This window comes from Pterocles gutturalis, unplaced genomic scaffold, assembly GCF_000699245.1.
Source record: "Pterocles gutturalis isolate BGI_N339 unplaced genomic scaffold, ASM69924v1 scaffold3612, whole genome shotgun sequence".
Taxonomy (NCBI): Eukaryota; Metazoa; Chordata; class Aves; order Pterocliformes; family Pteroclidae; genus Pterocles; species Pterocles gutturalis.
Genome location: NW_010110032.1, coordinates 59,622 through 74,313, shown reverse-complemented (window position 1 = coordinate 74,313; position 14,692 = coordinate 59,622). Strand labels below are relative to the sequence as shown.

The window sequence follows — 14,692 nt, the reverse complement described above, 5'->3', positions numbered from 1 at the left end:
TATAAAAAGAAGTTAGGGTATTTATACATTCAAACAATCACTGCGATAGTCAGAGTAAAGGAAACGAATTATCAGATTCTAAATGAAGCACAATTCTGGAGATACACACACTTGCACACATACACACGCTCCACATATATATATGTGTGTATATATACATAGGTATGTGTATATATGTATATATAGATATATTTTATATATACAGCTTTAAAATCAGACCCAAGAATACAGCACAGAATATCTTCACTTAGCTCCTCTTTCACCAGAGGACAGGATTGTCCAGTTTGGAAAATCCAGGTTCTTTTCTAAGGTCCATGTAGGTTCCATTGCTCACCCAGGAGTCATCACTAGATTTCCTATCAAAGATAAAACAAATATCTTAAATATAAAACCTTATATTTTCCATACATATGCTGTGTAATGCAACGTAGCACTATGCACACATACCAAATCCAGTCCATGAACCAGGTGCAGTGCAACTCAGTAGAGTCTTCAAAGAAGACAATACAGCTTGGAGAGTCAAACTTGTATGCGTGCACCGGGCTTTGGAGACACACCTCAGCAGCCTAGTGTTCAGCCGAGATCAACATTCTTATTTCACTATCAAATGCCAGTGTTTAGCACTTAAAACTACAGCCCAGGTTTATTCTGTGGTCTCAAAGGCAACTTTGAGTGGAAAGTGGAAACCTTCCTTCTACCTCTCCAAAGGTGGCTCACCACAGTTATTGCATAAAGGGAACCCATAGCTCTCAGCCAAGAGGCAAGATTCATTGCACTAGGTACTGTACCCTGAAGGAACTAGTCTGCTTTTAATCTAGTGTACAACATTTTTGGCACAACAGCAAATTATTCTTTTAAGTAAATCAAGGATCGTTATTTGTTGAAAAGAGCAATTGCTATTGAAAAGTCAAATGCATAACTCACATCTAATCTAACATTGGGCAACTTTTTTTGTGATACAGTAACTAGATTTTTTTTATTCTGTAATTTAAATCTACAGCACAAATCTCAATTGTAAAATCTTCATTGTGAGGAGTTAAATCCTCATCCACATTCACAGTCCTTATTGTGAATATACAATTACAAAGTATTAGACTTTGCCTCTATCCTGTCTTTTTAGCCTGCTGGAAACAACATTTGCTTCTCTTTAGTAGGCATGATTGACATGTGATGAGTTAGCTCACCAGCTTGTCAGATGTAGTGGCCTAAGCCATTCCCTTTTTGCACCTCTTTTAAACGTTTCTGTATTTCTCAGAAGTACAGTATCTATCTATCCAGAAAAAAATTAGGATCCCAGATCTGTTAACTGTGATACATAGCTCCATACAACCTTCACCTTGGCTCCAACTCATTCATTCCAGGAGAACGGAGAAGCTGGAGGGCAAAAGGCTGTGTCCTCATCAGCACTCATTTTTGTCTTTCAGTGGCTGAAAGTCTTCTCTTAATTGATTTACAATAGGAAGCAATAAAATGCCCTCTGAATGATAATTCTTTTCCCATCAAATAGAGGAAACATTGTCAAAAACAGCCCTGGAAATGAAAGGGTCTGACTGCACGCTGCTGCACAAGGCAATCCCACTGAATTCAGCAGAAATAATTAAGCTAAATACAGCTACTTCACCTTGCTTCAAAGAATCCAAGATGCTACAGTCACACAGGCAAATTCAAATATAGGCTAAGTATCAATCGCCTTCAAGGCAGAAAAATTAGAAAGAAATTCAGGGATGCACTAATGAAAAAACAATATATATTCACAAGTTTTAACTAAGACTGGAGTGTTCTACATTGCCAAAGTACAAAAATCAAGAATATGGAAGAAAACTGGAAAACACTGGAGCCTTTATGGCAGTTTAGAACCACATCTATAATAAGAATTTAGGTAAATTATAGTATATGCTAGTTATTATATAGTACCTGAAAAATCTAGGCTGATGCTCTAGATTGTTTTCTTCCAGCACCTTCCTTCGTTCTCTTTGTAGCTGCTCAATTCTCTGCTTTTGCATTTCAGCTCCTTCAATATTCCCTTCTTCTAGAAACCTGCAGCACCAGCAGTGATAAGAGACACAATTGGTGCTTCTGTCCCCCATCTTTGCCAGGTCCTCTAGAGCTCCAGAATCTAATCTTTACAGCAGGCAGTTCACAGTTTTTAAAATGTAAACAGCTACATCTGCAGGCAACTGTGCTATCAAAAAGCACTTAAGGAAAAGTAACTCTCATAACAAGTTCAGAGTCATTGTTATATTAGATTATTTTCCTTGGAAGTTAGCAACAGTGGAAATTCCACCACAGAAAGAAATCTCAACTGTCTCAGTTTTTGGCTATTCAAACACAGTACATTCAACATCCAGTATCTGAAGTACTGAAGTTTTAACATCTTTGGAAAGACAGCTACCTAGAAGCACCCAAGAGCTAATTTTAGGAAACACTGGTCCATAGTGACTAGACCATCTCTTAGTAAATTATTAAAATTACTGTTTCAGACACACATTAATGTAGAAATAGAAATGCACTGCAGGTATCTACACTAAGTAGTCTGAGTTTAGGGTAAAATGAGCATACAGAAGATTAAAAACTATTCGAGGAAGATATTTAAAACTTCTTACCTTTGGTCTGGCCTAAAACGTGTATCAGTGGATGGGAGCAGTGACCTTGTTTGTAGATCCAGTTCATTTAACTCCAGTGCAAATTGAGTGAATCCATACCACTGTTCATAATCTTTTGGCATTGGATCTACAGAAGAAAAGAGTATATTTAGAATTCCAACTAAATGCCGTTATCTTTAGAAGGAAAACCCCAAGCTCCTCTAAGTAATTTGTTCATTTCTGAGACACAGTCTCAATTCTGGAGTAATAAAAAGTTTTTATTAACGTGACAAAAGAGAACATCCCCCTTGATAATTGCATTGCAACAAAACAGATTTCTGTTCTCTCAGCTGAATCAGAGCACAACTGTGATGAAGGTCATGCTATTATCATAATGCTTTTCAAACTACAGTAGACAAAACCCCACGAGCTTAGGAGAAGTTCAGATATGGCTGATATTCAGATATATTCATTACAGAATTGACCTTTGTGGGCTATCCTCCAATGTTAAATACATGAAATAACCACACTTCACTACACAAAAAGTGTGTGTTTGGGGGGATACTTTTTTTTGACTCCTCCTTTTGGAGTCCTCGATACCCACTTCGTGCCCAAATATGAAAATGAGGGAGAACGGAGAAAATGCAGAAAGCCATGGGATTAAGTTCTCCATATTACTTAACTTAAATTATGTATTCTTCTGGTCTAAATTTTAAATGCTTGACAAAAATGTAATATTCCACACAGAAATAACAAGACATTGGGGCCTACTAAAGAGAGGAAAATACTAAGTTTATTCTTAAGCAGATCTTAAGTTCTGTACATTAGCCATTCACATCACTAACTTGCTCTCCATATGCAGTTTGAAGATGAAGTTGTCCCACAGTATAAACTCTCATGCCACTTCCCAAAGAGTCGATGCACAACGTTCCCAGATTTATCCATGACACCACCTTCAATCTCATGTGCATTTGGATTCCAGTACTTTGCCTAGAATTAGAAGGAACAAGGAGAAAACAGGTGCCTAAGAGATCAAGTGAGAGTGATTTTGCCCTGTCAATAGCACCATGCTGTAGAGCAGTTTTCTGGAATAAAAAGTATTCATTTAGGCATACATTAAAATATCATATGGAAACAACTGTTCTAAGTACTGTTAATCAGCTTACTAAAATACTAACGTTGAGAATTGTGTTTATTTTGTTTGCCCTTTTTAGGAACAGTACTATGTGAAGCATAGCTGACCTTGAATTTTGCCCAATCACAAGTAACACTGGCTCCTGACTTAGTTATGTACATCTTCCCCAAATTTGCAGAAGAGAAGGAACTGATATAGTAATCTCCACTTTAGACAATTTACAATATCAAAAGGTTTAAGATTTACAGGCTCTCCATTTTTAAAATTTGAACTCTAAATCCAACTTCAACTCTGAAAATACATTACAGTACTTTCAAATAAATATTTGGGAAAAAAAATCATCCTAATACTTCTTAGAAAGCACAAAGTATTCAGGAAAACAAATAAGAAAAGGAAACTTTCCTCCTGCTGCTGAGTATGCCATTCTGCTTAGGTAGGCTGAAGTACTTAACTTGTATCTGTAAAGCCCTGACTTTCTCCAGCAATCAGATACAGAAAATGCAGGTTAAGGTTAAGTCTCCTAGCATGCTTTGCAAAACTATTTCTCATGTTAGAAATTTTGGCACCATTCTAGGTTTTCATTGATTTCCCATTACTAGAAAGTAGTCATCTATTGCCAAAAATTAATTTTAATTTCAGTTATAAATTCATTTCCTGAGGAAGTTGTATCTTGATACCTTGTACTGAAGCTTTAGAGTAACACCACAACCTGTCACTTAAGCTCCTCAGAGTTCCTGCAGAGGGCTAGAAAAGAGTATCGGGTGAAGCATCCCACCTAAGTGTTGGTTCTGCAGTTACCGAATGAATGCGACCACAGCACATGCCAATGGGTTACCAGAAGGCATGTGGGAAACCACTGTCAGCAAACACCTTGTGCCTGCCTCTCTCATCACAGTAGTTTTTTCATCATATTTCTTTCTTCTGTTTCCCCACACTTTTTGCATCTCAAGTGGAATCACCTGAGAAAGCTGTTGCTTCCCTTTCTTGTCTGGCTCTACCTAGTGAGCAGCAGTTCCTCAGAGTTAAAGTTTCTTAAAGAATCACAGGTAATTGTAGCAGAACTAAAGGAAAATACAGGTTGTAAGCAGTGGTACTGAGCTTCAGCAGATGGCATCCACCCACTGCTGTGTCTGTGAGAAAAGGCACTGCCAACATTACTGTGGTTGCTGCTGGTTACCTTTATGAAAGTCAGTTTGCAGTGGCAAGTGTCATCATTAAGATTTTTGATGATGATTTCTCCGTAGTGTTCAATCCATCTTTGCCCACTTAAGATGTTATGGATGCAAGATGTCACCTTGTTCCACGCAAAATGGTCTTTAAAACTGTAAGAAAAATACACACAAGAACAATCTCATGCCATTTTCAAATGAGCTCATAAACGTGTGAATAAAAGTTGCAGAGATCACATCCTAGAGACCTTTCACTCCACAGCTTAAGCTACTCACTATGAACTCAACATGTTTTATACATTATCTTTTGGATACTATCTTACTATATCGCAATTTTACCCACTTAAAAGAGAAAGGCATGCTTAGTCGCTTAGTCTGATGAGTGCTAGGTTCTTGGGTTATTTTCCTTTTTTTCAGATAGCAGAGTAATTAATTTTGTAGATTCTCTTTGTAAAACAGATGTAATTAGAACGCTACTCAACCTTTAGACCTCTGGTTCTGCAAACATGATGGATATAGGCCAAATTTTAGGGGATTTTAATTGTTGATCTATAATGGGTGCTCTGACAAGCTGGCATAGAAACACTGCAGATTTTTTTTTTTTAATTTAAACTGTACTCAACACTTAACTACGGTGGCCACTTACATCTCTGGATAATAAACACCAGATATGCAACAGGTTTTATCACTTACAGTAATTATTTATGCAGTGATGATGGCTATTAGCCTCATCTACAGACCAGGACCCCATGGTGTTAGGGTCTGTACAAATACAGGTACAGAAGAAAGCAACAAGAACACCCCTCCCTCGAAAACATATTCAAGCAAAAGAATTCATAGCTTCCTCTACCATGCAGTTTTTCCCTGTCAGTTTAAAATGCATGAAGATTGAAATTCAACTGAAGTATGAAAACACCAACTTTGCTTTTTTCAAGATACACAGGAGTGACGTTTTTTATTTCATCTTTTGTTCTTTTATAACCTTGGGAAGAGTTAGTGCTTCTGTTTTTATGCTTCTGGTCTTGGTTTGGTGGATTTTTTTCTCCCCTCCCCCTCGCTTTCTTTTTAAACTAAATCATAATCACCAATTCTTCCAAAGATCTAATATGGCACAGCACAGCGTGTTCTCATCTGAATAAACATGGCTCCAGTGTGTGCAAGCAAATCTGTGCCTGTGTGTGAACAGCAATGCATGACTGCAGCACTTACGCCGGGAGAGTTACATGTGTTGTACCAACTGGAACAATTTCCATGGACTTTCCCCAGAATTTGTTTTTCCATCTTACATCTGAAACAGGTAGAGGAAAAAAAAATAAAAAAGACATGTTTAGTCATCAATCTATTTCTAGGTTCTACTTTATTTTCAAGAAATGCAAAATAACAAAGTGCAACATAATAAAAGTGTTCAAAGAATGCTGTGGACCTTCGAACATGGTTTTGTTCGGTTATTTTTCATTATGATGTTGTTTATTTTAACAGCAAAGTAAAAGAGGTTTAAAAGTCCTCTCTCAAGAACTTTTTCAAAAGAGAGGAATTCGAATAAGCTATAGACAGCACATATTTATCTAAAATTCAGTTGCTAGTGAATGAATGCAGACATTTCCAAAAACAAAAGCAGAATTTAAAATACAAAAACATAGAAACTAAGAACATTTACAGTGAAGAAGCAAGAGAATGTTTCAATGAGCACAAAATTGCAGAGGGATTTAGTCCAACTTCCTCTGTAAGTTTAACTGGCCTTTTAAAATCTTATCTGAATCACATAAAGACGTGTCCAAGGCTCATGTAATTTTTCCAAAAAAAAAAGAGAAATCTCAATGCAAGTTTAGCCAAATTTATTGAGCAAAAACACCTGGAAGAGAAAAAAAGATGACAGAGAAGCACAGCAGAAAAGGTATAGAGTTAAATTAGGCTAGATAATCAGGCAGTAACTGTCATAGCTTCAGAGCTCAGGGGACTAGCATCCTTGCTGTTTTAGACACTAGGTATTCCATTCCTTTCCCAATCTGAAAGAGAGAAAAAATCATCTCTAGTCTCAAAAATATGCTAGTGCTAACACAAGGAAGAAAAAACCACTTTCCTATGCAATTCTGGGGGAAAGCTGTTAATGCTGGCTGTGACACAGATGCTCAGACTGTAGTTAGGAGATTACATATCTCCTAAGTACATATGTGCAAGTGATGGGACTGAGCCACACCAGGCTGCATAACATTGCACAGGCTGGAATTGGACACAGGGCAGAATTCCTGATGGAAAAAGTGACCCTCTTCTTATCCCTTGAGAAAAGGATCATTGTTGTTTTTTGTTTGTTTTTTTTTTTAAATTTTGAAGTTTGATGCTGGGTCAGCACTGTTAATGACAGCTATGCTGCACAAAAAAAGGTCCAAAAGTACCTTGAGTATGATGGTGTTGAGCCATACTCTGCACTAGCTTTCTCTCTTCTGCAGTAAGATGGAAGAGAAAGGGCAAAGGCACACCCTGCTGAGTTTAACAGTTAAAATGTATTATCTGACTTTTAGGTTTGATGTTCTCATAAATGGCAAAGCTGTCCCACAGAGTTCAGTACATGCGAAACATCTTGGGAACCAGTGTGTAACTTGATCATGCAAAAATTTTACGACAGCAAATAAAAGCAAAGTGTTATTTTCAAAGCTATGCTCAGATTAATTCAGGCACAGATGCTGTAATAGCTGGAACTTTCTCTTCTGCTTTTCCATTCTTCAGGTGTCCACACTCCTTTGCAAAAGCAGAGTCAGCTTCACAAGCCAGGGAAAATTATTTCCAAAATAACTTTCCCTGCCAGAACCCAGTCTTCTGTCTCACTAGAGATGATCAAGAGATTTCTTGATGTTGAAACAGGTGAACTAAGGTCAGTGTCTGGTGGGATGACAGCACTAGTCTGGCAATGTGGCTGAGGACTGTCTCCTTTTTGGCTAAGGAGATAATATGGTAAGTGAAAAGATCTTTGCACACAGAAAGAACTTTCCTAATTGACAAGCTGCCTTTATGATTAACTTGATGTTAATTTTTCCACGTAAGTTAATGTAGCCCCATAACAAGAGGCCACAGCATTTATAAACTGCCTTTGCATTAGAAAAAAAGAACATGGTCTAGATCTCCCATAAGCTCAGCTAGCCACATTTAAAAACAAACCAAACCCCCAGAAACCTGCAGTAACCTGACTGGGACTCCTGTGCTCATCAAGACCAAATCTCAGATTCCCTTTGATCAGATTCTCAGCTCTCACCTTGACAGAAAAGCTTCGTACTCTAAATGTGAGTATTAAAATATTTGAGTGACAACTGTTGTCAAGGTCTGTTAAACAATTCCGTCTCATCAGTTTTTATTAAGACAGGCTGCTATCTAGTCTTACTTATACAGTATTCAGTTACTGCATAAATTTTTGGTTATCTCTGCTTTTTAGCTAAGAAAAAAAGGACTCTTGTCCCTATATTTGTTTACAAAGCAAATAATTATATTGAATAATGAAACCCAGACTAATGACAGTTAGCAGGGCTCCATCTGTAATAACTATAATCAAGTCAGCAGAGTCAGTAATAACAGAATTAAAGGTTATAACATGGCTGCATTTTGAATTGCCAAACCTCTAGGTGAAGGATTTTAACTGACTTAAAAGGCAAAGCTATGTTCTGTGTACAGTACAAAAATATTTAAGCACACAGGTACTGTGACTGGCTGACATCAGCAGTACAGAAGCAAACAAAGCTCCAGTGTAATTTTTTTGAAACACACTGTTAGTAGTCAAATAGCACAAAATCTTACATACTGTAATAATGCCAGCAGAGAAAAACATCTTAAATATATCTGTCCTTGCTGTTATGCTTATTTTCAGAACAGGTTGACAAGATCTGCCAAGGCTCAGGATTTAACTTGTGGTTTTTCAAGCTGTGTTATAGCTTGTTTGTTTTGTAAACAGCTTGAAGTACAACTCTTCTTTACTAAAGAACCACCCCTCCAATACAAACCTGATTTTAAAGAAATGCAGATATTTGTACATGAAAAGAATAATCAATTAATGTTATAAAAAAAATAAAACTTGAACATTTTTATAGTGGCAGCACATCCAAGTAAGAAGCATGCAAGTAAGCATAGCCTAACATTTCTTAAAGCCATTCTAGTATAATTTGAGCAAGGAATTTCACCTTTTCCCAATTTCTGGATATTTCATGTTAGACATACAATGAAAATATTATGAACACTGTAACAGTAAACGATAGACTGAAAAGTTACCTTGCCAAAAAGCAAAATTCACAGATTCAGCATGGCATGCAGAAATAGGTGGATGGTGACTGACCTAATAGCAAGACATGAAAGGGGGGGGGGAAAAAGATGGACATATTAACACTTGAACAACCATTTTGGTTTGGGTTCTTTTTTTTTTTTCCCCCCCTCCATTTTTCATTCATATATGGTATTTCCAAATGGAACATTTACTTTGCTTTTGCAGTTGTGTCCTGAAGGGGGAGTCAGTGAGATTAATAAGGTACTGAGACCTAAGAAGCCTTGAAAGAAACAGGGAAGCACTTTTGAAAGGCCTGTGAATTTTGTTCATCGAGTGAAAAAAACTAACTATATATTATTTCGTAATTGTCTCTAAGGTGATAACTGCATTCTCCCTTAAGGCCCCCTTAATATATTAACAAAAGCCGCAGTTTAGGCACACAGACAAAACCAAAAAAACACAAAGGGTCAAATCCTTCTGTGCAGTAAGTACCCACAAAACCTTGACTATGAGGGAGGAGACAGCGATCAGCATCTCTGAGGAGGCCACGGGTGGAGAAATCAAGCCGTGAAATTCCATCTAGCAAACCCCTGCTACTGCAGTAGTGACACCTCAGCTGTTTCTAGTGTGAAACTCTAACCACACACTCTGCATTTTATCAGCTTTGGGTAATAGCACATACATGAATTAGGGTAACCACCGAAATAGCAAAGCAAGGACTATGAGTAAATAAAGAAATAAGGAAATAGGAAATAATAAAGTAACTATGCAAGGTGAAAGCAGACACGCCTTTTTGGATGTAAATTTTTCCTTCTAGGTGAATATAACTAACAACTGACCAGGACCAACTCTGATGTGTAATGCCTACTGTTCTATTGACCAAGAAAAATTTATTTTCAAGTCAAATTGCCATTTCCCACTATGAATTTAATATCTTAACCATCTACATGGCTCAAATGCAGTTTTACTTTCTTTGTTACTCATTTTGCAAATCTGTTATTGAGCATTTTTTCTGCAGGCATCCAGTTATTTACTGAACATCCTCTAATTGTGGTGTTTTGTTTTTTTTAAAGAGAAAATTACTCTCAACTATGCCATAATCCACCAAGAGCAACACTCTCTCACATACTGCACCCAGATTAACCCCAGATGCCACTATAATTCATTGGTTAAATTTAGCTCTCACTTAAACTGTTATAATTCTAGAGTAAGGTCATGGTGCTAAGTAGAATTGTTCTAAACTCACTCTAGCAACAGAACAGAATCTGTTGTTTTATACATTTTACTTATCTATTCCATTGATTACTTACTATCTGCACTAACAAGTTATCTAGATAAGCATCAAAATGCTTGCACAAGCAAGCAATAAGCAACAGCTCCCAATGCAAAGATAAATATTTAATGCTTGCAAGTTGTGTGAAATTTCTTTCCTCCTATACTGCCCTCCCTTCCTAATATTCCTGCACCCCATACCATTACAGTAACTTTACCACTCTACAGACTCATGTCACTTATTGCACATATTAGAACAATAGTTGTTAACTGCCCAAGTCCCTTCAGGTATTAAAATTCCTCTTTAGAAAAAGTAGCCTTTGTACTGATTTATCCAATATCAATCTCTTACTTTAATTAAATCTAATATTAAGCTCAGTACCAACCTTTATGCACCACTTTTTTGCTCCAAGTTGATGTTACACTGGTAACTGCAGTGCTCTATACACATCATCTTAGAACTGAAGTAAAACAACGAAGAACCAGATACATTACTTGAACTTCAAATTTGTTTCTTGCTTTGACTGTTTTGCTTTTTTTTTTTCCCCTCTTATTTTTACTCTTGCCTGTGACATTTCCCAAGACTAAGGAAAGATCCCATAACCCTCTTTCTGTCAGTCCTAAAACGTAATGTACAAAATGTTATATCTTCAGAGATGATCACTTTTCATTTCCTAAATGAAACCTCTTAGAAGGCTTTCTCTGATCAAATTTCTAGGTTATACACCCTTGCCCACTAAACTTGCTTATTTGTTTGTCATGTCTAGACAAAACAAGACAGCTTTCAATCCTTCTTACTCTGCTAGGACAGAGATTATTTAAGTTTTATCCCTTTTTATCATATGTCTTAAGCTTGCAATTTTGATAACTTGTCTGGTTTAAATTGACTATTTTTCATCCATAATTATCTCCTCTTGAGAAATTATTTTCATAAACACTCAGACCTTGATGTGTTGCATACATCCTTCACCTTCTGAGCTGTAGTACCAGATTTGAAAGGCTTAGCCTGCAAAGTATTTGAACAGGAAGCAGAAATATTTATGGTGCCACAGAAAATACTAGTGGTTGATTGACTTGCACAAAGGATATATCTGTTATAAAAGAAGACATTAAACAGCTGATTTACAGTATTTTTAGTGATCACACCCAAAAGAAAATTACAAGAATGTGAACGCTTGTTGCAGTTGTGATCAATTTCAGCATGGGGAATTGCACTCTACTTAACCAAGTTATCTAGTTAATGGAATAGGCAGCCTGACAGCCTTCGCTTCTGGACTGTCAGCTGTTGGTTGTCATGTTCCATGACAGAGTTAGCAGACTTTCCTCAAAAACCTATTTTCTTCATTTAGAATTCTATAACAACCCTTGAATTTTGCTGGGCTCAGGTTATATAACGTAATTTTGTATTTTGCTATTAATTCCAGAGGATTCCATCCATGCATTAGAATTAAGCAGTGTATCAAGTAGCAAATCTATGAGTTGCAGCATACAGTACCTGTTCTGCAAAGAACTGGAAACCCTTATCTTCACGAATACATTCATAGGTTTCTCCAAGCACAGGATTAAATGGCTTACTTCCAGCTCGGTAGTAACTGGATGCATAAGCAGAGACTGCAAATGCAGCTATATACACCTGGGAATAACATATGTGCAGTTTAGATTAATTTACCACAGCTACGCACAATTTTTGTTATACATTCTGATTTAGCAGACAAAAAAAAACCAATAAGGTCTTATCCTGACATCAGATTCTGTATTTCTCCCTTCATTTGCAGACTGTGAATGTGCCTGCTTCCTGCAAGTTAAGTACTAGCTCACACATTAAAGAATTATTCTGTTTTCAGAGAGTCATGCAGTAGTCCATGGGTGGAGTTATTAGGGTCAAACACTGCAAATTTCATAAACTGAAAACAGCATTTCTGAAAACTGTTTGAAACAGCTTACCATTCTGCAACACAGTGCAAAGCAGTAACCTTAAAAATCACTGTTATATTTTGTATTATAACTGGCTTTTATAGTTATGGTCTGTGATTCTAAGGATCTACCAACTATCCTTTTCCTAAACATGGCACAGGAAATATTGGATGAGTTTTCACCACGTTTGCTATTTATAACGAAGTTTGAATTAAATTTCCTTTTATCTACTGTGTGCTATTACCTAATCATGAAACTATACTTGATTATGACTGAGACACAGGCACCCTTCCAAGTTTTTGCATCCAGCTCAAGCATAATTCCTCCTAAATGTGAGGAACTGGAATTTGGGGTTGTTCAATTCAGGTCTCTTTGTACCATTTTTCTCCCTTTTCATTCCCTATTTCTCATCTTCTGAAAGTATAGATGCTCTCCTTTCACAATTTCAGAAACTGAATCCACTTCAAAATGGCTCTTTTATGAACTACTGCAATTACTATGCAACAGCTAGCATTAATTTTGCCTCAGAAATTTCTCAAAGACTACTCCATTCTGAGGTAATTTCCAGATGCTTAGGTGTGGGAAGGAGAGAAAAGGCTTCTTTTCACTCCCATATAAAAAACTACTGCTCATATCCTTTTCCTTTCAACATATGTTCTCGAGAGAACAAAAAAAGCTATGCACCCAAAACCCCAGTTAATAGGCACACTCTGTCCTGAGAACAGATGCTAAACTGTAACCCTCTTAGACTGTCAGAGCAAGAGGCTTTTCAAACAGTATCTATAAAATGACTATTTACATTCATTAATAATCTCATTTTGAGATACATGGAGCTGAAAAGGCTTAATTCAGTTAAGGGACAATCTGTAGCTTCCGTTTAAGAGAATTTAAAGAGATTTTAATTCTTTATTTACAAGCTTACACATTCAGCAGCTTTTGTGCACCTGGAAGCAGAACAACTGAAATGCATTTTTCTCTTGTTCTTTTGCCAAATGTTGAATTTAGGGTTCTGCACTGGCAGAAGATGACACCATTATTGTACCCAACATGCATTCATATTGCCCGGTTTTGAGATCTTAAACATTTTGAAGCAACAACCCTCCCTCCCTTTTTGCTGTAAATTTTTGACATTACAGAGCAAGAACTGCAAACCAGAACTAAACTACTTCTTTGTTTAACCCTGAAGGACAGCAAGGTACTTGAGGAGAGAGACTTCTTGACAAAGCAACAGAAGTTATGAAGAAGAGTCAAAAATAGCAAGTATGTAAGTATGTACAGACATAAGTTTGGAAAGTCTGTCTCCTTCAGCTGGGAGAAAAAATAAAGGAGCACAATATCTTCATTTCTTTAGCAGATTGTTTTTATTATATTTACTCTGTTCTAATTATATTGAGTGTTACTAAGTTTTTGGAATAACATATTTACCATCCGTTCAAATGAGTTAGGCGTATGTGCTGCTTTATCTAGTAGTTCGCTGTACTCTAGCTCCTCACAGAGACGCTGAAGGGTGTTAAGTGGCTCATTTAATTCAACAGGCATGGCCACTTTGGAGAGATCCTTTCCTATGTTATTTCTCAGGATATTCCACAGGCTGATGTTACTTGTATTAGGACATGGAGCTGGTAAACATGTTCTCCGTTTTGAATTGCATCCAATTCCACTTTCCGAAATACAGTCTGAAAAGGAAGGAAGGGGCAGAACAAGTCAATTCACTGTTTACTGAGTTTCATCCCCTTTGCAAACATACATTAAAATGCAGCCATCTTCTTTCTGCCAAACTGTCCTTCCACCCTCACAATTCATTCAAGTATTTCACTTGTGTTTTGAAAATAACCTGTTATAAAAGTGATAAAATTAAGATTTTTTTTCTGTATATTATCTGAAGTAAATACCAGGTATAAAAGATGCATAAAAAATTACCTTCCTTCCCCTTAAGGGCTATAAGAAAGGCTCAGGCTTTCCAATGAATTTGAAGGAGTAAATATTATAACTGTTTCATTTGTAAGAGATGGATTCCTAGCTATTTCAGGGACATAAAACCTCCCTCCCTGACAGAGCTTCAATTAAGTTGACACTTATCAGAAGGCAAGGCAAAACTTACAGATACAAACATAATAACAACTCCTACCTATCTTTTCCTACTTTTTTGAATACTTCTACCAGGGAAATTTACTGCACCACAGGCTTTTCCACAGTGCTCAACATTTAAAAAATTTTAGGATGTTAGCTTTTAGATACACCCATACGTTGCTGAAGAAATAGCCTGTTTTAAAGCTGAAGCAACTGGGTTTGCTGAAGATTAAAATAAGAAACAAGGACATGAATATGCTGACATGAATATCAGAGGTCTGTGCTGCTATGTCAAAGCAATTGGAAC

The 14,692-nt window shown here is 36.8% G+C and overlaps 1 protein-coding gene across 4 annotated transcripts in view; it reads right to left on the bottom strand.

Annotated features, from left to right (window-relative positions):
* Positions 1–259: 259 nt before the first annotated feature.
* Positions 260–14,692, bottom strand: part of OSBPL3 (oxysterol binding protein-like 3) — a 41,123-nt gene continuing 26,690 nt past the window's right edge. For all 4 annotated transcript variants that reach the window (XM_010073168.1, XM_010073171.1, XM_010073170.1 and 1 more), the window contains 9 exons: positions 13,741–13,991; positions 11,897–12,034; positions 9,138–9,201; positions 6,096–6,174; positions 4,895–5,039; positions 3,428–3,572; positions 2,604–2,730; positions 1,915–2,037; positions 260–356 (listed from right to left, as the gene is read on the bottom strand). In XM_010073168.1, coding sequence (XP_010071470.1) covers positions 260–356; positions 1,915–2,037; positions 2,604–2,730; positions 3,428–3,572; positions 4,895–5,039; positions 6,096–6,174; positions 9,138–9,201; positions 11,897–12,034; positions 13,741–13,991 — 1,169 coding nt within the window. The remainder of the gene's footprint in view (positions 357–1,914; positions 2,038–2,603; positions 2,731–3,427; positions 3,573–4,894; positions 5,040–6,095; positions 6,175–9,137; positions 9,202–11,896; positions 12,035–13,740; positions 13,992–14,692) is intronic.